The sequence below is a fragment of the Medicago truncatula genome, chromosome 8 (genome assembly GCF_003473485.1).
Source record: "Medicago truncatula cultivar Jemalong A17 chromosome 8, MtrunA17r5.0-ANR, whole genome shotgun sequence".
Taxonomy (NCBI): Eukaryota; Viridiplantae; Streptophyta; class Magnoliopsida; order Fabales; family Fabaceae; genus Medicago; species Medicago truncatula.
Genome location: NC_053049.1, coordinates 3005485 through 3032795, shown reverse-complemented (window position 1 = coordinate 3032795; position 27311 = coordinate 3005485). Strand labels below are relative to the sequence as shown.

Here is a 27311-nt window from a genome sequence, read left to right as displayed (position 1 = left end):
TCTGTTACACAAACGCTTTTGTGTCTGACGACAGCTGACATGGCGATGTGTGACGTGGCAAGTGAGGCTTATGTGTTATTCCAGATGTCCATGGCAAGGTTATAGGGACTAATCCAAAAACAAAAACTTACAGAGGGATGAAATTCAAAAACACGACTTAGCAAAACTTTAAATTAAAAACTTTGATTTCCTTTCTTCTTCTTCTTCCTTACTATTCGGATAAAATTACATCTCAGTAAATTTCTTACTAAAACCCAAAACAGTCTAATTCATGACTAACTACATTGTAGTCTTTGTTAAGAGTCCCACATCGGATAGGTGATGGCCTGGCAATGTATTTATAAGTGGGGGGCAATCCTCACCTCACAAGCCAGTTTTGTGGGGTTGTGTTAGGCTCAACCACCATTTATAAGATGATATCAGAGCCTCTCCAAAATCCATTGGACCACCTGCTATCAGGTTTTCGCTATCGGGACACCCACCATTTATGTCCACGAACCAAGCCCAATAGTGCTGGTCGTGAGTGGGTGTGTTAAGAGTCTCACATGGGATAGGTGGCCTGACAATGTGTTTATAAGTGGGGGGCAATCCTCACCTCACAAGCTGTTTTGTGGGGTTGTGTTAGGCCCAACCACCATTTCTAAGAGTCTTCACTAATACAATGAATCAAATGTATTCAAGTGATATGATATGAAAATAATAAATGTGTATATCGCTTACGCCTCACGTACGGATCAGAACAAGAATGCTCTGCATTGGACCACCTGCTATCAGGTTTCCGCTATCGGGACACCCACCATTTATGTCCACGAACCAAGCCCAATAGTGCTGGTCGTGAGGGGGTGTGTTAAGAGTCTCACATCGGATAGATGATGGCCCAACAATGTGTTTATAAGTGGGGGGCAATCCTCACCTCACAAGATGTTTTGTGGGGTTGTGTTAGGCTCAATCACCATTTCTAAGAGTCTTCACTAACACAATGAATCAATATGTATTCAAGTGATATGATATGAAAATAATAAATGTGTAGATCACTTACGCCTCACATACGGATCAGAACAAGAATGCTCTGCATTGCACAACAAATTTCCTGCAATTACCAAAATTCGAAAACAGTCTAAATTCGACAACTTCTTTGATTATAAACTAATTTTAAGGGCTGCAATTATCCATTCTGAGTGCATTTAAAAGCCAGCCAAGGGTCTAATATTGTATATCACTAAAACCAATTCTACACTTTATACAGGGAATCAAGATTATTGATATGATGAAACCCTAAATATTCATAAATCATTAGGAGGTTTGAAATTTATCTACATTCCAAATAAGTGACATGTCATTCATTTAATACTCATATTCATTTAAACCCTAATACCCAGTTCAAATTTAAAGAACTTACTTGATATTGAAGAAGAAGAAGAATATGAGAAAACCCAAGTATTTGACTATAGGTTTCAAATCCCTTGATTTCACAATTTCCTCTTTTTCTTCTTACTAAAAAGAGCCGAGAGAAAGAGGAGTTGAAGAAGGAGAGAAAGAGGGGAATTCTTAAAATATAGGTTTCTTTTTTACCCCGTAAAATAGTCATTTCCGGTAACATAGTCATTTCCGGTTACCTCATGTAATTTTTATTTTTTTTATTCCATCTGTAATTTTAAGATTTTTTGGTTTTGGAATCTTAATGAAAAATTTCATTCCTCGTAATTTGAGCAAATTTTGGTTTAACCTCTCTTAATTTGAGCAAATTTCTGTTTACCCCTTACCATATCTTCGATTTTGTACGTTCAAGATTTATCAAGGTCCAAAACCAAAAATCTTTAAATTACAAGGTCGAAATCCAAAATAAATATTTTAAAGGGGGTAAAACCGGAAATGACCTATATTAGAGGGGATAAAACACTACTAAAATGACTAATACGGGACTTTATTAGGACATCGCTCAAAAGTAACTTGCAAATTGTTTTTTAGAAGTGACATATGTACAAACCCATTTTAGACAACTTTATTGACAACCATTTTTCCTCACTTCTTATTGGATAAAAAGAATAGAGAGAGAAAGGAGAATAGAGAGATTAAAAACATATTGTTCCAAAAGTTGTTAAAAAGTGGTTGTACAAATATCATTTCTCTTGTTTTTTTAACTTCAAATATTGCTCGCCAGGAAATTATCAAAATCTCCGACGATAATTAACTTAGAGTGTTCGCGGTGCAGTTTGGTTCGGTTTTGAGCCTAAAGTTTTGTCAAAAGAAATGTTATTTTATAAAAGTTTTCATTGAGTTTCTATGAGTATTTATCTATGTTATATATATTTAATTAGTGTTTTTTTTATGTTGCGGTTTGGTTTGGTTTATAAATAAGAAACGCAAACCAAACCATGCGCTTGAGTAAAAATATGATTCAAATACATTCGAACGAAATGCGGTTTTTTGAGGTTTTGCTTTGGATTTGTTCGGTTTACGGTTTTTCTATTGAATTGGTTCGTTTTGAACACCCCCAAGTTAACTGATGTCCGTTCAATATAACAACAAAGTTTATCTCCAACGACAGTTAATTGTTGCTCGTTAAATATAACAACGACAATTAACTATAAAGGGATGAAGTACCGACACTTGTTGGCCTAGGTGAAAGTGACAGCATGGTCATGTCTAGGACATTCCCCGAATTACGTCATATGTGCCTCCCCTTCGCTTAGTCCAGATAATGTAGTCATTTCAAAACTTCGTGATTCACGTCATACCATTGATTATGCAGGGTCCGGTGGTAGCGGATTTGTGGCAGCACATACCGAGGTACATTACATGGTCCTACAGAGTGTCTCATCCGTAGGTGATCCCACCAGCAGAGGTTGTTCAGGTACCACCTTCTCGGCCGTCTAATAAGGAGATCGTTATTTAGGAGGATCATGCGAGAGATCATCCTAGCACACTGGCTATCATACACATCGTCTACGGCATGACGGAGGAGGGGCTGTATGATGGTGACTTTGTGGAATACTTCTGGGATCTTTTGAGGAGGATGTAGGATGAAATGCATCCGACCACCATGTTTCAGATAGCCTGAAGGAATAGGCAGCCAATCAGGGCGTTAGTTTTAGGTTTAATTGTTTTTTTAGTACAACTTGAATCTATCTCAAAGATAGCAGAGGAGATGTAACCCTAAAAAAGTCAATATTTTTGAGAGGAGAGAAAACTATTTTTTGTTTATGGTTTTGGGAGATGATTTTTTTTCTTGCTACTGATGAAAGGCTATTTAAGAAAAAGCTTCACACCTATTTGTTTCCGTAAAAAGACTTTTTCTAAGAAAGTAAAAAGAATTCTTTGTTATGCAAAATAAAGCCTTAATAATAGCTATTCAATTGTGCACGTTGGAATAAAAATATAACTGCCTTTGACTCAGGAAACAAGTAAATGTGCTTAAATAAAAATAGTTAATTACATTAACTTTTGAAATAAAATAAAACCCAAAAGTTACAACAAAATATTCATATACCAGGAGTAGGGTGTACAGTATGAAATGGGGGTTAGAAAATTAACAAGTGATTTTGCACCCGAAAAGTAAGTGTCTACTCACTATTACATGTCATTTAGCAAGGACCATGAATGAACCTTAAAGAAAGAGGTCCATATTAGGGGCTCCCATATATATATATAAGGGATTTGCTAGAACACACCCACTAATTTTTATGTGGGAGTGTTTTAGCAAGTTATAACTAAAAAGTTAATAAATACACCTTAAGGTGTATGTTGCTATAACACACCTTCTAGAAAAAGCAAGTGGGTGTGTTCTAGCAAATCTTATAGGCATTTTAGCAAGTGAATAACTAAAAAGTGGTTAAATACACCTTAAGGTGTAGTTTTGCTAAAACACTCCCACATAAAAACTAGTGGGTGTGTTCTAGCAAACCCCAAGACCAAAAGTGTATGGAGAATTAAAAATACATATTTAACTATAATTAAAAATATTAAAAATACACTCGAAGAATTTTTTTATGGAGACTAAGACCAAAAGTTTGAATATTTATAGGGACCAAAAACATATTTAACTATAATTAAAAATATTAAAAAATAAATACATTACAAAAAAATGTGTGTCTATATATATATATATTAAAAAAATGTCCTTTTATGTTATTTTATACTTATCAGCCACTTCAACAGCTAATTTTACCAAACACATTATTTTTAATAAGCAAGCTTTTCAGCTAAAGCTATCAGTTATCAGTCATCAGCCATCAGCTAGCTTATAACTTATTTTTACCATGTATGACCTTAAACTAATCATGTTTACCATGTATGGCTTTTTAAATTTTTATTGTCCACTTTTTGTTTTTTTTTTTACTTTGCTCATAATTTATATAATATATAATTTTATATAAAATTTATAATAGTGAAGCAAGTTTAGTTAAATAAAATTTATAAAAATAAAATAAAAATTGTTAATTAAAAAAATTCGATTGAATTCATAAATACATTTATTATTTTGGAGATGAAAATAATTTGAAATATATTTAAATATTTAAAAATAAATGCGTTAAGTAATAAAAATTATATATATGATATTAAAAAAATTAAACAATCATGTCTTTTATGTCTTTTTATATTTATAGTCACTTCCACAACTAATTTTACCAAACACTTAATTTTAATCAGCTAAATTTTCAGTTATCAGCTAGCTTATAGCTTTTTTTTAACCAAACACACCCTTAGAAGTCACAGTGACTTTGTGCCTATCTTATATTACTTTCTCTCTTATTTTTTTACATACATCTCTATAAAAAGTACATATAGAGATCTGCAAATTTACATAGTATTTCGATTAAGCCTCAATATATTTTGAATTTTTTACCGAAACCTGTAAAACCGCAATATTTTTCTACCTCTGGAAAAGTTATAGAAGTTGAATTTTTTATTACTTTTTGCACACATATTAAGGACATTAAAAAAAATACTTCCCACAAAAAAAATTAGAATTTTTCGAAAACGGATGGATTAAATATGAATTTTTAATGCACCAAAAACTCAAGAAACTAAAACATCAAAACGTCAACTTAGAAATTGAATTTTGAGCTGATTTTTTGCTAACAACTATATAAAAATACATATAGAGGGTCCGTCTTTTACTTTTTACTTTGTTCAGTAGATGTATGCACCAAGGATCACATTGATTTATGTTGTGAAAATTCAAGAACTGATTTGATGGTAATTTCACTAATTTGGGGATGAATGTGATGGATAGACATACAATAGAAGAACCAATTTGATTGAATTTTTTTGACAGAAGGGTTGAATTCATTCATTGACAACTTCTTTTCATTATAACATTACAACATTACACACACTTGACACAATAAAATAACATTTTAAACGACTTAATCAAACAAATTACTCCTATCAATATTTTAATCAACCTAAGCTCACTTCCTATACAATCAACTTTATCCATCAACCTTGCCCTCCAAGCCTCTTCTCTAACACTATCCTTTGGCTTCTCCAAGCCTCTTCTCTAACACTATCAACATCTTCCACTGATTTTTGAATTTCGAATTGAATCAAAAAAATTAAGATTTTAAGTTTTTTGAATTGGGGAAGAACTTTGGCATCAATTCATGGAAGAAATTTTGGGGATTTTGAACTCTAGGTGACAAATTATAACATCAAGGTTCCAAATTTATATATTTTGGGAAGAAATAGCCGTTAATGAGAAAGAGTCGTTGGGAATTTTGCAATTTTCTGAAAATCAATCAATTTGGTCCTTGATAATTTTCTGAAAATCAATCAATTTAGTCATTGGCAATTTTCTGTAAATCAATCAATTTGGTCCCTGCTTGCGTGACATCTGACGTGGTAAACCTTGTAAGAGGTTAACATTACATGTCACATCTATTAACATACCAACTTAACAGAGGGACTAATTTGATTGACATTTTGTAAATTAAGGGACTAAATAGCTATTTTGAAAAACTCAGGGACAAATTTGGCCAATTTTTTTAAATTCAAGGACAAATTTAAAGGCCGATTTTTTTAAATAAAGGGATTAAAAGTTTAAAACAGATTTTTTTTTTTAAACACGAAAAACCATGTAAATAAAAAAAGCTGAAAAAAAAGATAAACAGAAACAAAATAATATAATTTTAATAATCAACATTGAATAAGTTATTTATTTACCTTTACACAAGGTTGAATTAGGAGGAACCAAAAGCATATTGTGGCGGAATAGTCAACAAACAGAAACGCAAACGCCTTCTTCCCCCTCACTGCAATTTCATCTCCCCTTTGCCCATGGCCGCTTGAATCCGACAAGCTGTCATCGAATCTGAAACCGCCGCCCAATCCGAACAAGACTAACAATGTTTCCTCTTTTTCTACCTTCTCGTCTTTCTCGCAAGGTTTTTATTAGGTTTAAAGGGCGTGGGTTCTCATCATCTTCTTCTCCTCCCGAGGTTTCAGTATGGTGGCACCTTGACAGCTGTCCCGTGCCCTCTGGGTTTAGCTTTTCCAAGGTAGCACCTTCAATTACGGCAGCCGTTAGAGCTAACGGAATTATGGGTGCAATTCATATTCACGCTTATGGTGATGTCGACAAAGAGGCTTTTAATTCAACCAACATTACTCTACACTCCTTTTCCGATGATTACCCTTTTGACCTTGACAAAAGATATAAGGGTTCGTTCCTCTCTCTCTCTCTCTCGTTTTGATTTTTGTGTTAATACTTCATTTTCTTTGTAAAATTTTAGTTGTCATATAGATAACACAACTCTTTCAAATAATAAATAACAACTATATTGTTGCAGATACAAAGAATAATACCTATAAGCATTTTCTTATGGATCTCAATGATTGGGTTTCCACAAATCCTCCACCACTACACCTGTTTTTGATATTTGGTAATAGAGACTTTTCTAGCAGTGGCATATTGCACCGGTTAAGAATGTGCAACTACAATATCTTGCTTGCATGTCCCGGAAGGGCTCATGTTGCTGCTCTCTGCCATGCAGCAACTATAATGTGGGAGTGGTCTTCCATGCTCAAGGGGGATGACCTTACAGGAAAACATTTCAACTATCCTCCTGATGGTCCCACTTATTCATGGTATGAAAACTCAAATGTGCCTCTTGAAAACCCCTTCTCAGTTGTTGAGTTGCACACATCTTCACAAAATTCGGAGGAGGAGATATACAAACCTACCTTGGACAAAAAGTTAAGTCAAGCTTCAAAATCATTTTCTAGCCAGGTTATGAAAATATTGTGTTCGCATCCAAATGGGATCTCCATAGGAGATCTTCGTGCAGAGTTGACAAACTGTGATATGCCTTTGGTTAAACGTTTCTATGGAAATAAAAAGTTTTCCAACTTCCTAATATCTATGTCATATGTACAACTCCAGTATTTAGGAGGAAATAATTTTTGGGTTTGTTTGGTCCCATCAACGACATCTGCTGTTAAGAATAACCAGAACGATGGTGCCGCAACTCAAAAGTTGCCCAATGACGGTAAAAATATGGATAGAAGTGCAGACGGGGTTCCCAAAATATCCTCATCGTGTGTTAACAGTGAGGGTGATGATTTAAAATCATTCCAATCTATCCCTTCACAAGGAAAACCTCTCGGGGAATACGCTGATGGTAAATCATCAACTCCTTTGTTCATGGACAGTATTGTGCATCAGCCTCCAAATGAGTTGCAGAAAAAATCTTTAGAGTTGGATGTGGCCCGTGCACCATTGCCGCAGATTCAACTTCTTCCAGATGACAACAATATTTCCAAAAAATCTGACAATGACGTTGTTAAGTCTGATGATGGAAATCCTGAAATTCTTGAAAAAATAATCCCTTCACAGAATCCGTCTACTTCTAATGATTGCACCATATTGGAAAACAACCATGAGATTCCAACTAGAAAGGAGGTTGATGAAGTTTGTCGTAGCCCATTTACTTCAACTTTCTGTAGTTGGATTAGTAGTTGGTGGACATTTTGGAAAAGCAATGCTAAGTCCGAAATAGACCATAGTGCTAGTCATTTTGAAGAGCCCAAGTCATCAGAACTGCAACAGGATCTTAGTCATCCTCTGCAACCTCATTGGGATAACTTTAAATTTAGGGTTGCAGTATGGTGGGACTTTGATAGCTGTGGCGTCCCCTCCGGCATTAGCTTTTTGAATGTAGCACCTTCAATTATGGGAGTTCTTAGAGCCAACGGGATTAAGGGCCCAATTCATATTGACGCTTATGGCGATGTTTCTCAACTTTCACAGATCAAACAAGAAGCATTTTTCCAATCTGGCATTGTTCTCCACCACATTCCAGGTTCTTTTTTCTTACCTTATATCTAAAACTATTACCATCTTCATTTTCAGTTCTATTGTTTTTCTTTCTTTACCAGAAATTAAGGGGTGTATTGGTTTTGGATTTTATAGGACTGTTTTATTAGGAAAAAAGTCCAATAGATTTTAAAAGACTTTGGAGAAATTTCCCGAGTTTAATGATTCCGCCGAGCTTTCAAAACATTTTTGTTTCGATTTTACAGGCGTAAAAAGATTATTATGGCATAACCCAATTACATCAAAAGAAACTTCATCAAAAAAAATTAAGAGAAAACTTATCAAGATTATTATTGCAATAGGATTTTACTTCTTTTTTTTTATTTTTTTATTTTTATATTTTTTATGTGATCTCCTTATACTTTTTGTTTTTCAGTTTTTGTTATCATTGATCATTATCTCTATATGATTACAATACCAAGGGTAAAAATAATGAGAGCACCTAACAAAGTTTGCTGATAGCGAGATTAAGAAATTGAGAGCAGAGTCAAGAGTTGTAAAAGAGCAGTTGCTGATCACATTTTTTGCAATACATAGGATAGGAGTTATAATGATGGATAAACTTTGAGTATAAAAAGGAAGAGAGAGATAGAAATACTCACTTGAAGAGGTCTACAAGCAGGGAATGATAGAGTTTAAAAGTCCCATGAGTTTAGGTGGGATTGTTTGCTGGGTGTAGTGTTTATAGATTGTACTTGTTGAATAAGAGAAAAAAGAGAGACATATGCTAAAAACTATGTCTGAATAACACTACGGGTCTATTATATAGGAGATTACAAAAGGAATATTCTACGTAATATTTTATCCTAAAGTAAGCTAGAATATATTTACAATGTAAATACAATTGTTTACTATTTAATTAAATATTAACGGTACTAAAAAGTCTTATACAAAATCTATTTAGTAAAGTAATTCCTCAAAATCTGTGTTTTTTTTCTTTCTTTCTTTCTAATACCGACGGATTCTATTTTAAGTTGTAAAAAGTCTCGAATACAATTGAGTTTTGTGAAACTCTCTTTAAAAAATCTTGAAAATCCAAATTGAATACCATAAGATTTTTTATATTATATAAAAGTCCTGATTAAATACCGCAAGATTATTTTGTCCAAAAAAGTTTTTTAAAACTCCATTCTAATACACCCATATCAAGAATCAATTTTTGAAATGTTGAACATTGCTCTTTAGTTATCACAATTAGATAGACGACTCTTTTGTATTTTGAATGTAGTGTCCTTGTTTGTTATGGAGCTTGGTTCTTATGGTTTGAGATGGATGTGCAGCTAACAAATCAGTTTTAGAATCTTGTCCATACGACGACTTGCTGAAATGTATCATTCAATCTTATCTACTTTATCTTTTAAAATAATAATGACCTTTAACTACTCTGTTACAGGTGGAAAGAACAAGAGCAAATGCTTTGTGGATTGGTTTTCTCAAAATCCCTCCTCGCCCATGCACCTCTTTTTGATATCTGGTGATAAAGACATAAACTTCTCCTGCATATTGGTTCGAAACTATCATAGGAGGAACTATCATAGGAGGAACGAGAACCTCTTGCTTGCATGTCCAGGAAAGGCTGAAGATTGTGTCAGCAGAAGAGCATTTATAGTATGGCGGTGGTCTTCAGTGCTCAAGGGGAAATATCTTACTGGAAAATATTTCTGTTATCCTCCTGAGTGGTATGTTAAGGCGCGGGTGCCTCTTGAATATCCTCCAGAGTGGTATAGAAACTGGAAGGTGCGTCCTAAAAATCCCTTCTTAGCTGCTGAGGAGCCCACATCTTCACAAAATGCAGAGATCCATATACCTTCCTCGTTTTCTTGTGAAGGTCAAAGGGTACAGTATAGGCCGGTTAGGGAGGTATTGAGTTCGTACCCTAATGGAATCCCCGTCGGAGAACTTAAGATGAGATTGGGTATCTCTGGTGATACAAAAAGGTTTTCCCAAGTGATAGCATCTATACCACAAGTGCAACTCTTGTATATAGGAGATGATAATTTTTGTGTACGTTTGATCCCATCAACAACATCTACCGTTAAGAAGAAGAAGCAGAGGGTTGCCGATCATTCAGAAATGCGTGAGTTATTTTCTACTGATTCTTTTGGGGATGATGTGGAAACTTTTGTTTTCTCATCTAGAGGATCACGTCTTATTTCCCGATCAAGAAGCAGGTTTGCTAGTTTTGTAGTTCTTTTCTTCATAACTATCCCTTTCGCTATGCAATATTTTTTATGATCATTATGTAGCTACTTGTTGAAGGAATAATTCAATAGTAATAATTTGCTACATGTTTTTTATGTTGTCAGGGAGGATCTGGCTCATAGATTACAAAGGCATGGACCCATGATTTTTATGTCTCTCACCGAAAATGAAATCCTTCAATTGGTGGAATTGTTGATAACAAAGTTGAAATGGTTGAAGGAAAGCCCTTCAGAAGTATTTCCTTTTATTCTAACTCAATCTGTTGGGCTAACTATGCCCTAACTATGCCTACTTTATAGGTGAAAGAGCTGCTAATTGATGGCACATGGCGCAGAATTCTTGAGATCCGTCTTTATCATCCTCTCCCTCTGTTTAGCGAGCCCGATAAGTTAGAGGACTAAAGGATCAATTAAACCAATAAGATACTACGTTCCTTAAAGCAAGATTTAAGTACTTTAGCTTTGAATTAAACTTTGTAACAAGTTTAAGAACTTGTTCTGCATTAAAGGCTATAGCCCAATATATGAAAATAAATCGTAAGAATAGGTATAAAAAACCCTTTCGAATTTGAATGAGAATTAAATATTAGTTGTCCAATCCTTATATTTATTCTGTTCCTGCCCCTTAGTCTTTTACTAATGTTTTGTTCAAATATATTGCATTTCTGATTTAATTAGTCATTTTCTACAAATGCTAGATATCGTATTTTTCGTGAGCTTCTTTAGAATGCAAAACAAGAAGAGTATCATTTTACCCTACTGTAAAATCATGCATTCCTCTTGGGTTACATCTTACATGTAAGATATTTTTGGCTTAAATGCAATTTTGGTCCCCATATTTTCATAATTGTTAACTTTTGATGCCCTTCTTTTCAAAATTTGATAATGGAAGAGTGTGTGAAGTAATGTCTAAATTTTATAAACGAGGTGACCAAATTGAAAATTGATTTTTTTTCATCGTCAATATTTTTTTTTCTTCTTATAAATATTTCTAACAACATTATTGGGACACCCATTATTGGTGTTCCACGAGTCAGCCTATGTAAATAAGTGATTTACATCGTCAATACATAGAAATTAAACACTTGATAGAATATTACAAGTCCTTTAGAAAATACTATAAACTCACAAGTCCAAGTTACTCTAGAAACATCAACACATTTGCGTCAAGAAAAAAACAAACATCAACACACAATTCACATCATATGTACCATCTTTGGCCCGAATTTCTCCATGCTCAATAAATGTACAAGATTAGATGCGGAGACAATTTAAATAATGAAATGTTAAGAGTGCCCCCGGACACTCTTTAAGCACTTTAAATAGTAAGTTTTTAATGAAACGGTGTGCATTGAATGAATGCATTGGAAATTGTAATAGTTAACTTTTTAAAAGAATAATTACTAAATATGGGATGCTTAAGAGTGACCCGAGGGCACTCGTTAACGAGACCCTTTAAATAAACCATCCATTTTTTTGACTTCAACTTGACATCATATGCAAATGCCAGGACAATTCTTGGACGGTTTCCTCCTGCATGAAAGTTTCCGGTTCGCAGCCAACGTTTTAGTGTCTATGCGCTTTAAGTTGAGATCCTGCTTGTTCGTTGTGTAAAACAAGTTACTGATTATTACTTCTATTAAACAAGAGATGTGATTTTCTATAAGATGGGAGACAGCAGCCATACCTTAAAATATTTATTTGCCCGTTCATAATCTTTCAATTCCATCAAGCAGCATGCATTGCCCAGATTACAAGAAAACCTCAAGCTAACAATTTCCCTATCCTCATCGGGAAAGGAAGTTTCATACTTTATAAACTTCAGAGCCTGCATTACGGTTTCAGTTTCAGAAAAGATACCTGATAGAACCCGCAGAATGAACAAGGTAATTTTGTATATTACTATCAAATGATAAATATGAGTGTAGAGGCTCTACAAGGGTGGAATAACAGAATGAAATAGATAAACCAGAGTCAAAGACTCCTAAAGAGAGCACTATGCTCCTAACTAGAGAAACTCTAGTAACCAACTCTAACAATATTCAAGAGTTAAAGACGTGCGGAAAATGTTGATCAACGAAGGGCTATAAAGTTGAATACAACGTTTTTAAATTTTTCGATAGTAGATGGATAAATAAAGGCCAAATACTATTGTATCTTGTTATAGACCTTTTTTTAATGAAATAAATTGCTCAAGTAAGATACATGCGTGATTCTCAATTTAGATCTTTCATAAATAAATTAGTATACAAGTAGTAGTGTCGGTGTCCTATGTTTTTTTTACATTAGTGGTGTCAACGTGTCAGTGTCGGTGCTGTGTCAGATGTCCGTGTCGGAGTCGCTAACTAACTTATTATCTCACTAGCCCTACCTTCCTTCCCCTCATGCACTCCTAGATGTTGGGCTTATGCAGATTTGTCCTAATGCTTAGCTCACCAATGGACCATAGGCTTAAGTGCCCTATCACATTGTAGATGGTGAAATATATTAATGTAACCTGGTTACCTTCTGAAATCTTTTAGAAGCTCTTGCATATTCAGCAGCATAAACTAATGCTAGGCCTTCTTGTCGCTTCTCACGAGCAGCTTCTATCTTCTCTTCAGTGTTCATGTCCGATACCTCCTTAGCCTAAAGCAAACAATGAACCAAGGTATAAATGCATAAAGAAAGTTGCAATGGTATCCAACCAATAATTATTTGAGAGACAGAACTCAAGGAAAAAACACTTTTATTTATTTATTGAAAAGTGTAAAGTGTAACACTGCTAACCAATGCTACATTATTTCTAAGGAACCTTAACCATAAGAGCCCCGTAAACACAGTTAAGCATTTGCCTTTTTTTTTTTTTTTTGGGGCCGGAGTTCAAACCCCGGTCACGGCGTCCAGCCTAGCAATTTGGACATTCTTGCTAGACCAGGATGATGGCAACCAAACAACAATCATATTTATGTCAAGAAATTCAATTTAGGTTTGACAATAGATACTGATTATAAATAATGAACAAAGAAATGAAAAACGGTACAAAAATGACAAGAAAAAAATACCAGACTTGGCAATTGAAGTAAGTAGAATAAAACTAAAAGGCAGATCTCTGCTTTGTTAAACACCGGCTGCTAGTGTTCCTTTTCAATAATAGAATTTTAAAAAACAGCAATGAAATATGTCACAATGCACAATTGCTAATTATCATCAAGTTATTTATTTACCTTTACGAACGATACTAGCTCAACCTCATAATACACGGTTGAATTAGGAGGAACCACTGCCAATTCCTGCTGAGACTCTGATGAACCAAAAGCATATTCAGGCGTAATAGTCAACAAAGCTACCTCACCTTTCTTCATGGTCAGTACAGCTTTATCAAGCCCATCAATCACTTGCTCTGCTCAATACAAAAAGCATTCACTTTATTTGATTTAAAAACAAATGATGGTGAGAGGGTGAAACATTGGGAAAATTAAAATTACCCTCGTCTGTTTTAAATTCAAACAGATCCGCTTCATCATCATCACCATCATTATATCCCTTGTTCAAAAATACAGTGCCATCTTGCAGCTTACCAATTAGTTTTACTACAAAAATGCAAAATGAGGAGATAACACATCAGAACCGATGCACTAAATCCATTAAAAAAAAGAGCCATCATATCATAATATATTAGCAATCAATCAATGATGAATGATGATTTACATTTCACAAGAGCTCCCTCATTTGGACGGTACATCAGCTCCTTCTCCTTCCTTGAGAAGCTGCTTATGAAAAGTTGCTTTGTACCAAGAAACTAACCTGAGAGTGATCTGCAATGTTGCGTTAGGTGGAACTGAAGCTTCATCATGGTGAGCTGGCCTGCCCTTGTCACCAAATCCATCTATAACAGAATACGAGGATTTCTAGTTATGTTCCGTTCTCAAAGAGTAGTGATGCTTGTTTTGCAAAACTTGTTTAGTTAATTTCTAGACTACTTAAATTGTGGCTTAACAGTTAAAATGACTTTTTCTCCGATCTTCATGGTCCTAACAGCGATTGACAATGCAGGACAAAAATGTCACTAACAGAAAAATTTGACGGAGGGGTAAATTGATTAACGTTATGCAATTTCATGGGGGTAATTGAAGTTTTGTTAATTTCAGAGGGTAATAGACAAAACTTACAATTTCAGGAGTAAAATTGCTTATTTACTCGGTAAAATAGTAATAATTATCTAGCATCCCAAAATCTCCTATCTTTTTTATTTTTTTGTTACTAATAACCTAATATACATTTTTACTTTTTTTTGTTGAGAATAACAAAACATTATTAGCCGTTCCCTTAAAAAAAAAACATTATTAGTCCTTGTCAACAATGGGTTGGTCCACTTGGACTTTAAAGAAAGATCATAAGCTAAAAGGTGGTAGAAAGAAACTTCATACTAATATTACTGTAAGAAGAAAAAAAATAGCCATCAAATATTATCATTATTTTCATTATTCCTCCCTTCCTGTTATTCATTGCCACTCTCAAACTTTTTTCAATCTTCAATTTGTTTAATTTGTAGTATTTTCTTTTTGAAGGATGGCTGAACAAATTCCTTATGCTGTTGCTGCAAGCCTCGTTAACAGGTTACTTACTTCATTTTCCAACCTTTTCTCTATTTTTTCCCTTGAATTGTTTCATTCACAATATATGTTATAATTACAGTTAGTTGATATATATGCTGGAAATTTTCTTTTGTCAGGTTGGCTTCAGCGGCCTTTCGTGAATTTGGACGGATTTATGGTGTGATGGATGAACTGGAAAGGCTTAAAAACACAGTTGAATCCATCAAAGCTGTGCTCCTTGATGCTGAAGACAAACAAGAGAAAAGTCATGCTGTACAAATCTGGATAAGAAGACTCAAAGATGATGTACTTCATCCTGCTGATGACTTGCTAGATGAATTTGCTATCGAAGACATGAGACAAAAACGGGATGAAGCTCGTAAGAACAAAGTAACACAGGTGCTTCATTCTTTATCTCCGAATAGAATTGCTTTTAGCCGTAAAATGGCTTATGAGGTTGAAAAGATACAAAAGAAGTTTAATGATGTGGTGAAAGATATGTCTGTGTTGAATCTAAACCCGAATGTTGTGGTGGTTCAGCAAACTAATAGTGTTAGGAGAGAAAAAAGTTCTTTTGTGTTAGAGTCAGATATCATTGGAAGAGATGATGATAAAAATGACATTGTAAGCATGTTGAGGCAATCACATGAAAATCAACGTGTCTCTGTGGTTGCTATTGTTGGGATTGGTGGTTTGGGAAAGACAGCTCTTTCTCAATTGGTATACAATGATGGTGAAGTAACAAATTATTTTGAAAAGTGTATGTGGGTTTGTGTCTCTGATAACTTTGATGTCAAAACTATTGTGAAGAACATGTTGGAGTCATTAACAAAGGAACCAATTAATGATACATTATCATTAGAAAACTTGCAAAACATGCTTCGAGAAAATCTAACTGGTAAAAAATACTTGTTAGTCCTAGATGACATTTGGAACGAGAGTTTTGGAAAATGGGCTCAATTGAGGACTTATTTGATGTATGGTGCTAAAGGCAGTAAGGTTGTAGTGACAACTCGTTCTAAAATTGTTGCAGAAAGAATGGGTGTAAGCGTCTCCTATAATTTGAATGGTTTGACTCTAGAAAAATCTTGGAGTTTGTTGACGAACATTATTACATATGGGGATGAGACGAAAGCAGTAAACCAAACTCTTGAAACAATTGGCAAGAAGATTGCAGAAAAGTGCAGTGGTGTTCCACTTGCAATCAGAACACTAGGAGGCCTATTGCAGGGCAAAAATGAAGAAAGAGAATGGATTGATGTTTTACAAGGTGACTTTTGGAAATTATGTGAAGACGAAGAAAGCATCATGCCGGTGTTGAAACTGAGTTACCAAAACTTGTCTCCTCAACTACGGCAATGTTTTGCCTACTGCTCTTTATATACTAAAGATTGGAAAATAGAGAAGGATGAGTTGATTCAACTATGGATGGCACAAGGTTATCTCGAATGTTCTGATGAAAAGCAGCGCATGGAAGACATCGGTAACCAATTTGTGACGATTTTATTGATGAAGTCTTTTTTCCAAGATGCTGAAATTTATCATGGAGATATACGTAGTTTCAAAATGCATGACCTTTCAATGAAAGTAGCCGGTAATGATTGTTGTTACTTGGACAGTGAGACAAAAAGACTGGTAGGAAGTCCCATGCATATAATGTTGAAAAGGGATGCTATTGGTTTCTTGGAGTCATTGAGTTCAAACAAGATGCGAACTTTGATTTTGTTGACTGATTTTTCAGAAAAGTTGAATGAAAAGGAATTATTAGTCATTTCAAAATTCAAATACTTACGCGTCTTGAAGCTTATGCGTTGTTCTCTAAGTAATTTGTGTGATTCAATTGAAAAGTTGAACCATTTGAGATATCTTAACTTACAAGAGTGTGAAGTAGTCGGAAGTCTTTCGACATCCATAAGCAATCTTGTTTGTTTACAAACACTATTATTGCACAGATGTAAAGTTGAATTTTCTACAATAGATATCTCAAAATTAATTAGTTTGAGATATTTTGATATAGAATATTTAAAACATCTGAACAGAAGAAGAGAACATCTAGATTTGGAAAATTGGGTCTGAGAGGACAGTATAAGAGTGTCATTGTTTCAAATTGGTCTTCACTCTCAAATATTGTTCAAATCTCTCTCAATTATTGTCCAGGTTTGCAGTATCTCCCACCAATGGAATGTCTCCTGTTTCTTAAGTCACTTAGTGTATTTCATCTTAAAGAATTGGAAGTCATATATTATGAAGAGCCTCTTTCATCTGAATCATTTTTCCCATCTTTGAAGAAACTCAAGTTTGTCGGATGTGGAAAGCTGACAGGATGGAGGAAAATGAGAGATGGTGTCGATGATGATAATAACTCTTCACAGTTATATCATCTATCCTTTCCTCGTCTTTCTGAGTTATATATTTGTGGATGTGATGAGTTGACTCAAATGCCTACTTTTCCAAAACTTGAGGAATTGAGTTTAGAATTTTCTAAAGTGGAGGCATTGGAGACGACATTAAACATGGTAGGTTCAATGTGTCCGATTGAATTCCCTCCTCTTTCTATGCTAAAATACTTGCACATTGGTGGATATGATCTGAATGTGAAAAAACTCCCAGAGGATTGGTTGCAAATTCTGACTTCTCTCAAGCATCTTGGTTTTCGTAAGGTTCTAAATAAAAAATTTCAAGAAATTGGAATTTGGTTTAGGAACGGCACCAACCGTCTTCCTTTCTTGGAAAGTATTACATTTTTGGATTGTAAGGATCTAGAGGCATTGCCAGATTGGATTTGCAACCTCTCATCACTTCATCGTATCAATCTTTTGGACTGTGAATGTTTGGCTTCGCTGCCCGAAGGAATGCCTCGCCTTGCCAAATTACAGACCCTACAAATTGCTGATTGTCCTGATTTAATTGAAGAATGTGAGACACAAACAAGTGCAACATGGGCAAAAATTGCTCACATCCCAAACATAATCTTAAAATGGTGATGAAGGTACCCACATTACATCTTGTTAGAACCAATGATAACTTTATTTGGTTTATGTTATTTCATTTTCTGGATTTTCAAAAGTAGATGAATTTCATTATTTGTAGATTGATTTCTTTGTAACCTCATAAACTACCTTTTTACTGTTTGTTTTGTTTCATACTCTAAATGTCTTTGGTCTTAATTTGTTATTGCATTTATTCTAGAATATGCAAAATATAACAAGACTTTTTTGTTTTTGATCCATAAGTTGTTACTTTGCATATGATTCTCTTTGGCTAAATATGCTTATTGTTAACTAGAGCAAAATTCTTGGCTTCACCACTTTTAGTTACTTACTGTTCTGTTTGTGTCATGGTAACTATGTATAGCTGATGACATCTGCAAGAAGCCAGTTATGAATATTGATGGAAATGTAGCTGCAATTCATCTTGTTTTCCCAAAAGGTGTTGCCAAAAGTGACTGCTACGATTATGAATTGAGTGGATGGATTAGTACATACCTGTGTGATGAAAGTGTTTTATTGGACCCCACATTTCAGTATTTCAGTTTCTTTTTTATCTATTTAGATAAATTTTAGTTCTTTATGGTATCAATTTCTATCATAATACTGTTAAATAATGGTGCACATTTCCTTGGTAAAATATGGAATAAACTTTTTTCTGGTTCTATACTGTATGACAGAATTGAAGTTGGATTTGGCTTGAGAGATGGATGAATTACTTGGATCTTGTTGAATTGTATGTAATAAAAGATTGATTAGTAAATTTTTGAAGTTATTCCTTTTGATAAGAATTTTAAGTAAAATACATTACAATCTGTCAAAAAGAAAGTAATATACTACATTTTGGGAGATAAATAAAGAGTAAATTACACTCCCTTCATCTCAAAGATGCTTGAATTACACTACCCTCCCCTCTTAATTGAACCTTTGGTCCCTCAACTTATTTGTTGTTTTCATTTTGGTCTCATAACTCTAAATTTTTCCTTTTTAGTCCTTTAAATATGCTCCGTTAGTCAATTTGATCCAAGTCAGTTAACTTTAACCCCAAATATATTAGGTAGACCAACACCATTGGTGGTCCACCGTCGACCTTATTAATTTTTTAATTTCATCCATTTGATATTTTTTTTCAAAAAGAGGACAGCTAGATCATATAGGTATATCGTATGTTACAGTGAACCATCAACACATAATTTTTTTTCCTTTTCTTCATCTTCTACCCTCCATTGTTCATGATGTTCATCATAATCTTCATATACTTCCATCAAATAAACCCAGATTTTTCACCCTTTTTCATCTTCTTCCATTTTCATTTTCCTCTTCTTATCCTCATCTTCATAAATTCATACAAATTTTCAAACATACCCAGAAAAATAAATTAAAACTTATAATTTTTTTCTACAACTTATTCTTCTCCAAAAATCACAAATAATCAATTTCAAAACCCATAAAACATTTTCTCAATCATAACGAATCTTCCACAACACAATTTCAAAGAGAAAAAAGAAACAGACAGAAAAATAAAGAAAGCCTAAGCTCTAGGGAAGAAGGTTCCCATGGCGTCGCTTCTGATCAAAGGGAAAAAAGCCATTAAAAAAAGTCATCTTCCTAAACATAATCAAGTGCTGAATATTTTTATGCTTCCTCAACATAATTCATCTCCCAAAAAATCATCCATTTGTATGTTTCAGCTACAACAAAATTCCTCATCATCTGCACCAACAGAATCTACACCATCATTCATCTTCCTGAACAATCGAGAGAGAACAATCAAAAGCAGAAATCATAAATTAATTTAGGTTTATAGTAGCAAAAACCATAACTAATAACTCAATTTACTTCACTACAACAACACCATAATAACAAAATTAAATAGAAATTGAAACAACATTGCTATGAAATTGCAAAATTCAAATTGGGAAAAATGAAACCCTAAACAATGGTAACTTTGTCACCTGAAACTTCAATGGTAATCGCCGCAATTCTCGTGATACTGGGAACTTCTTCAACCACAACGTCGATTTCAATCTTTTCCTCGACGACGGAAACTTCAGCGGCGGGAGATGGAACGGCGACGTTGAGACGGACGATGGCGTGTTCGATCCATTAATGGGTATGAAACTACAAAACAAGAATCAATCAAACACCTGTCAAGCTTAATTCACGTGGCTGATTTCCACATGACATTGATTGCAATTTTTGAGTGTGTGAGCCTCCTGATTGCAATTTTTGGTGATTCCAATTCTTGCTATTTGCCATTGATTCCAATAGACCCGCAATACTATTTGTTTGGAAGTGTGTTAGATTTTTTTTTTTTTTTTCAAGATTATTATAAATAAATAAAAGGGTCTTGCTAACCAGTGCCCTCAGGGCAATGGTTAAGAAATTCAGAAATAGAAATTTTGTCTTGAAAATGTAAGATGTTACTTTTGATCAAGTAATTATTACACAACTTTTTCATATAAACTTATTTGTTTTGGATGCCTAACCAATGTTCTTAGGGCACTGGTTAGCATTCTCCATTAAATAATAGAGATTTTAAAAAAAATAATAGGGAAATTGGAAATTTTTTATTAATTAAAGAGTTTTTCTACTTGCACCGTAGTTAATCATGGTTGCACCCCAAAATGACAAGATTACCCTTTCATAAAATTTGATTTTCAAAAAGCATATTCCTTCTTTCTTGGTTACACCCCAAAACCCCTCTTCGAAAACCATAATTCTCCAATCAATCGATTGTGTTCTGCGAAGATTTTCAAAACCATACTTTCTCACGTCCATTCATGATTTCAAAGAAAATTCGAAGCAAATCAGGTTAGCAAGTCTTGTTCTTCAATCGATTGTGTTTTCCTTGTTCTGTAAACTCAGTTTAAGTAGGTTCATGTAAACTTAGTTTAAGTAGGTTCATGTAAACTTAGTTTAAGTAGGTTCATGTAAATTCAGTTTAAGTAGGTTCATGTAAACTTAATTTAAGTAGGTTCATGTAAACTCAGTTTAAGTAGGTTCATGTAAACTAAGTTTACATGAACCTACTTAAACTGAATTTAAGTTAACCTTATCAATGTAAATTAAAACCGTAATCGTACAGTGCATCAGTGCAGTTGAAGGAAAAAAATTGAAACTTGCAAATAGAAGAAGAAATTCAATTACTTATATCCAATTGAGTATGGATGAAAAATATTTTGATTCACTCTTTAATTTTCATGGAGATTGATATTGAACATCAAATTGTTTGCTCATGATCGCTTGTGGGGTGAAAGAGGGTGAAACTCAGTGACAATGAATAAAATTAGGGTTTTAAGAAAATTTATATAAAAGGGCAATTTTGATATTATAAAAAACTTTTAAGAAAATTTGGGTGTAACCTAAAAAATATGGGATGTAAATAGAAAAACTGACACTAATGACTATTTTACAACGTCTTTGAGAGATTTTGAACTTTATATCTTAAGGTTACAAAACTAAACTAAGTCTAATACTACTGGACTATGTAGATAATAGATAGTTTTTCCTTAATTTTCCACATTCCTTTAATCATTGTGATCTAGAATTATCAATTTATCATTCAGGGGATGGTCTTACTAATTGCTAGTGAGTTTAACTCCAATGTTAATGTGATTATTCACTTGTTCTTTTTTGTGTAAACTGAGTAATGGAATACAATCTTTTTTTACTTTAAGTAATAGACTTGTAACATCTTATTTAAGCACTCTTCGGTATTATTCATTACTTTTAACTTACAAATTTCGTGTCATATAGATGGGATTCATCTTACATTGTAAAGGACACTTGAATAATACAAAAGTTCTGTTATTCTATATTCTTCATCTTGCACTTTTTTGTTACTTGTTACTTTTGTTTTAAATTATGGCGGCATATTAAAATATACTGACGGTTTAATTTTTTCCAAAGTTAACACCCATATTCAAATCTGTAAAAGAATATTTGATATATTTAATTTCAGATGGAGTGGTTTATTTAAAATTAATTTTCAGAATTTTATTTAATAATAATACATGATTCAAAAGAATCAAAATAATTCATTAATAGAATATATACACTGATTTAGTGTAATTGTAGCTTCGTTGATAGCTACAAATGCAATACTATGCGAGGATTGGAGTTTAAACTCTAAATTTCACAATTTTTGACATTTAAAATGTGTAAATCCTGCCCATAAATATTTTTAAAAATAGAATATATACACTGATGATAGATACAAATTAATAGCTATCAAATGATGTGATTCAAGTTATAAGAAGAAAAAAAAAAGATGTGATTCAACTTGATTAATTAAAGACGGAGGATCTTTCCTTATTTTTGATCATTTATCATATGTGAAAGAATTTAGTTTGGTTGTTAGAATTAAGAGTTTGACTTAATATACTTTTAACTTTTGAATATTCCAATTCATAGTCAATTTGATTGTTCTCTAGTTATTCCAAAATTTAAATAAAGTTTATTTTTTGTAACAACAAAAAAAAAGGAACCCTTTGTGGAAAATCTTAAGCTGCAATCTAAACATCTGAATAAAAAATAGTTTCATAATTTATTTGAATTATGAAAGCTTTGTAATGTAAAGATACTTCATCAAATCACTAAATTCCAAAAGCCAATTAAAGTGGTTTCTATCAACATTGTTGGATAATTAAAAAGATTATCCAACGTGGAGTTCATTAATATTAATTTATCCATTACCTTCATCATATTCTTATAACATCATAAGATAATTGATAAGAGCAACAAGGTTGGGTTTCTTAGTAGGTGACCCATTTTGGTGCAACATGAACCAACACAAATACAATAGAAGCAAGTAATAATTACCTAAAACAAAAGAATACCAAACCCAACATAATACCTCTTAATTATCATTATTTCTCTTCTCTTTATTAATCCAAAAAAAAAAAATCAAAATCCAGAAGAAACTCCCAAACAATCCCTTACCTTCTCCTCCAATCTTCATTTTCTCATTCCAAGCAAAGCATCTTTCTCTTCTCTTCTTCCACTGTTGTATATATTACACGGACACAAACATGTTCCTCTTCAATTCTCTTCCAACACAAAAACAAACACAAACACAAAAGTACTTTTTTCTCTCTCTCACTTTTAATTATAATATTCGGTTCAAAACATGGCAAAAGAAAACCAAACCAAAACTCAAACCCAAGAACCCGGTTCAGTTGAACCCAATTCTCAACACTTGAGTCTTTTAACTCCTTTTAAATACTCCAACCGGGTTCAATTAAAAACACTTTTTCTAGACCGAACCGACGGCGGTTCGGAGTTTATAGGACAAAGAGTGGTGGTGGGCGGATGGGTGAAGTCATCAAAGGAAGTCGAGAAATCTTCACCACCTCCGCCGGCATTGACGGCCGACGATGATATAACACCGGCGAAAGACGTGTCATGTGTAGAGATTCTTCAGTCTAGGATTCCTTTGATTCGTAATATAATGGAAGTTTTGGGTGGAAGCAGTTACGTGTCTCGCAAGAAATTGCGTGATTCTCCTATTCCTAGAACTTTACCTCCCAAATCTTCCACCGTTTATCTACTTCTCACTGATGGTTCATCTGTTGCCACGCTTCAGGTTCGTGTTTTCTTTACTTTGCTTATGTTAAATTGTTGTTTTCGTATAAGTTATAAGTTGTTTTCAAAATATATTCTGGAGAGCTTATAGAAATAAGCTAGAAACTAGTTATGAACATGTCTTAACTCTTTTTCATAAGCTCTACCAAACAGTCTTGCAAATGTTTATGATAGAAGACAAACTCTCAAATAAGTCAATCTAGATAGGTCCATAAGTTATTTTGACAAGCTTATGGAAATAAGCTGAAAATTGTTTATTACCATGTCATGGGTTGCTTTCATAATCTTTGCCAAACATTCTTAAAAAATTAGTATCTTGGCCATCAAGTAATTTTATATTTTAGTTTTTGTAAATTTGAATATTTATAAGATGAAGAGATATATTAGATTAGACATATCATATATCAGATTAGAAAAACCTGTAATGATTATTAACTTTGTTAAATTATCATTTGTTTTCTTAAAATGACTAGAATTTATAAATGATGTGATATATTGCAACCATGAATTTAAATGTGTGATATGATATTTCTTGAAGAAATTTTTTAGTTTATGATTATTTTTTTTAAATGTAATATGATATTTTGTAGGTTGTGGTGGATTCTTCAATAACTACACCTAGCCTTCTTTTGCCTACTGGAACCTGTATCTTAGTTGAAGGTCTGCTAGAACGACCAGCAACTGAGGGGAAACACGCTATTCAGTTAAAGGCTGACAAAGTTCTTCACATTGGGACAGTAGATATTGGCAAGTATCCATTATCAAAGAAACGAGTTCCACTGGATGCGTTAAGAGATTTCTCCCATTTTCGGCCTCGAACAACTACGGTGAAATTATATATCAATTTGATATTTTCTCATTCGCTATATCTTATTATCTTTTGCTGTAGCCAGAACCTGAATATTTTCATAGTTTACATTACACATTAGATTTTCTGATACACCACTTTTTCGTGTTTCTGTTCTTCTTGACCTTAAACCTTACCCCCATATTTTTAGCATTCTAGAGGATTTGAATATGTCATCTAAAAATTTCAATGCCTAAAAATGATTCTGATAATCGGTAAAGTTTGGAGTAAATGCAGTAACATAGCAGCTTGTTCCTCATGTATAAACATACAAGTTGATACAGGTTCCTTGCATACCACTGCTTTAAATTCTAGAGTAAGGGTTGAAATAGGTCCTATTTATTTTCCTATCATATTTCTCAATAATACGGCTTCCCCATGATCCAATAGCATGTTTGTCATCGATTTTTTTGACAGGTTTTTTGTGATGAAATTAGAAAATTTTAGCCTTGATATGTTATTATTTTTATTAAGTGATGCTTGGCTCATATATTAGGTGGCAACTGTCATGCGAGTTCGCAGTGCTCTATCTTTTGCAACCCACTCATTTTTCAAGGAACATGCATTTTTCGACGTGCAAGTACCCACTATAACAACCACCGACTGCGAAGGATTTGGCAACATGTTCCAGGTTACAACTACCGTGAATCAGAAAGCTGTCAAGGAGAAGCTGAGTACCATTTATGAGACTGAAGGTGTTAGCCTTGAAATTGTGAAGGAAGCTGCCAAAGAGAAAAGCAAACTAGTTGAAACTTTAAAAAGAAGCGAAAGCAATAGGGAAGCGCTAGCTGCAGCAATTCAAGATCTGAAGAAAACTAATGAACTGGCGTCACAATTGGAAGTGAGAGAAAAGAAAAAATTAGGAACTTCATTAAAGGATGAAAAATTAGACACCTCCAAAGATTTTTTCTCTTCCCAAACTTATTTGACTGTCTCTGGTCGCTTACATCTGGAGAGTTATGCATGTGCTCTTGGAAATGTGTATTCGTTTGGACCTAGATTTCATGCAGATAAAACAGATTCTGCTAAACATGCTGCAGAAATGTGGATGGTTGAGGCTGAAATGGCTTTTGCTGAATTAAAGGTATCACTTCTTTTGCAAAGTTACTTTACATAAGTTACTCAAACTATCATCACATAACAACTATCTCTATTTAGTCAAGACTTGTAACATTTGTTTCAGTTTTGTGACGAATTCTTTCTTCTATTCGGTTTGGATGGTTTTTCTATCAGTTAACTACATGTTGTATGTACATTGCGATACTTACAGGACTCCATGAACTGTGCTAATGATTTGTTCAAGTACCTCTGTGAGCGGGTTTTGGAAAATTGCTCTGAAGATATGAAGTTTGTTGCCAAAAGAATTGACCATACCTGCATTGATCGTCTTCGGCAGATTATATCAGGTTCCCCTGAAATGATTTCCTATGATGAAGCTTTAGATGTTTTTATAAAGGTATGTATATTTATCACCAAATGTTGTTGAATATATCCGTTTTGATTTTTGCCACCTGATTTACTTTTTATCTCAAAGATAACAAATATGTTTGTTTGTTTGCGTTACTGGTTCTCCTCATAGGCTGAAGATGAGAAATCTAAAACGAAGTTTGATTCAGGTCTTAAACTCACTTCCGATCACCTAAGGTATGTCGATATTATCCTCATGTTCTGGATTTGTTGATTTTCAACACAGTAGAAGTATTGCCTTCACCACTTTTATTACTTATTGTTATGTCTGTGTCGTTGCAGCTATCTAGTTGATGCCATCTACAAAAAACCAGTTATAATTCACAGTTATCCAAAAGAAGCTAAACCGTTCTATGTTCGTGTTAATGATGATAAAACTGTAGCTGCGTTTGATTTTGTTGTCCCAAAGGTATGGCCAAAAGTGACTTCCATTGCAGGGGTATGTGTGAGAATCGATTAATATTTCTTATAATCTTTTCAGGTTGGAACTATAATTTCTGGCAGCCAAAACGAGGAGCGGCTTACCGTGATAAACTCGAGGTACTGCTTGTTTACTATCCATTAGTTCATTATTGTCTTCTTATGGCACTTGAAACCCTCTGATTTCTATAACCAAATAATTGATGAACCTTTAAAAGCAAACTCATGATTAAAACTGTATTTCTTGTTATATGTATCAATTTGTTTCCATGGTAAAATACGAATAAATCTGATTTTTTTTTTATGTACTGTATGGCAGAATTACTGAGTTGGGTTTGCCGCGAGAGAAGTATGAATGGTACTTAGATCTTTGCCGAAATGGAACGGTTAAACGATCTGGGTTCACTCTAAGGTTTGACCTTATGGTCCTTTTTACAACTGGACTAAGCAATGTTAGGGATGTTATTCCTTTTCCAAGAAGCTATGACAAGGCCAACAACTAATTGTATTTTGGCTAAGATTCAAGTTGTTCTCTGAGGCTATATATTGCCATTCCAATCTTTATGGCAAGAAGAAAACATGACCCTGAGATTCTGTAACATAAGCATATCAATTGGTTACATGTATGCGCAATGTATAATTGTACATAGGGAAACTTATGATTGAAATTAAATTAATACAAGTCTTCTGAAGTTCTTTCTTGTTCAAATTGATTTCAGCTTTAAATTTCGATTGAGTATTCATGTTTCGACCTCAAACAATACTAAATTATTGAAATTCCGAGCAAACAACGAACTTTAGAGGAATATAACTTAGTATGTAGACACTTAGATTATTGGAAGGTCCTTCCTATATAAACTCTAGGTTCCTTGTCAGTGTACATGGAATTATAAAATAAAATAAACTGAT

At 33.7% G+C, this 27311-nt stretch overlaps 3 protein-coding genes, 2 long non-coding RNA genes and 1 pseudogene across 5 annotated transcripts; 4 read left to right on the top strand and 2 right to left on the bottom strand.

The window, feature by feature from the left end:
* The first annotated feature begins 6798 nt into the window (after positions 1-6798).
* On the top strand, positions 6799-11110 carry LOC11431118 (uncharacterized). The gene is made up of 3 exons (XM_003626834.3): positions 6799-8303; positions 9711-10488; positions 10624-11110. Exons 1-3 carry the CDS (start codon positions 6824-6826, stop codon positions 10799-10801), a joined length of 2436 nt encoding a protein of 811 aa, XP_003626882.3. The 5' UTR covers positions 6799-6823; the 3' UTR covers positions 10802-11110.
* A 901-nt stretch (positions 11111-12011) lies between these two features.
* Positions 12012-14557, bottom strand: LOC11431117 (peptidyl-prolyl cis-trans isomerase FKBP62-like; annotated as a pseudogene).
* Positions 14558-14979: 422 nt separating this feature from the next.
* Positions 14980-17324, top strand: LOC11425505 (putative disease resistance protein RGA1). The gene is made up of 2 exons (XM_024771667.2): positions 14980-15116; positions 15233-17324. The coding sequence occupies exons 1-2, from the start codon at positions 15070-15072 to the stop codon at positions 17169-17171; spliced, it is 1986 nt and encodes a 661-aa protein (XP_024627435.1). The 5' UTR covers positions 14980-15069; the 3' UTR covers positions 17172-17324.
* A 58-nt stretch (positions 17325-17382) lies between these two features.
* On the top strand, positions 17383-18670 carry LOC112417188 (uncharacterized). The gene is made up of 2 exons (XR_005643704.1): positions 17383-18084; positions 18450-18670. It is a non-coding gene; the product is annotated as an uncharacterized lncRNA (long non-coding RNA).
* Positions 18671-19434: 764 nt separating this feature from the next.
* Positions 19435-20363, bottom strand: LOC112417547 (uncharacterized). Its single transcript, XR_003008125.2, has 2 exons — positions 20038-20363; positions 19435-19830 (listed from the first exon to the last, which is right to left on the bottom strand). It is a non-coding gene; the product is annotated as an uncharacterized lncRNA (long non-coding RNA).
* A 2755-nt stretch (positions 20364-23118) lies between these two features.
* On the top strand, positions 23119-27111 carry LOC11424955 (asparagine--tRNA ligase, cytoplasmic 2). The gene is made up of 8 exons (XM_003626830.4): positions 23119-23669; positions 24259-24495; positions 25012-25599; positions 25786-25971; positions 26095-26159; positions 26265-26391; positions 26464-26522; positions 26722-27111. Exons 1-8 carry the CDS (start codon positions 23214-23216, stop codon positions 26903-26905), a joined length of 1902 nt encoding a protein of 633 aa, XP_003626878.2. The 5' UTR covers positions 23119-23213; the 3' UTR covers positions 26906-27111.
* Positions 27112-27311: the final 200 nt, after the last annotated feature.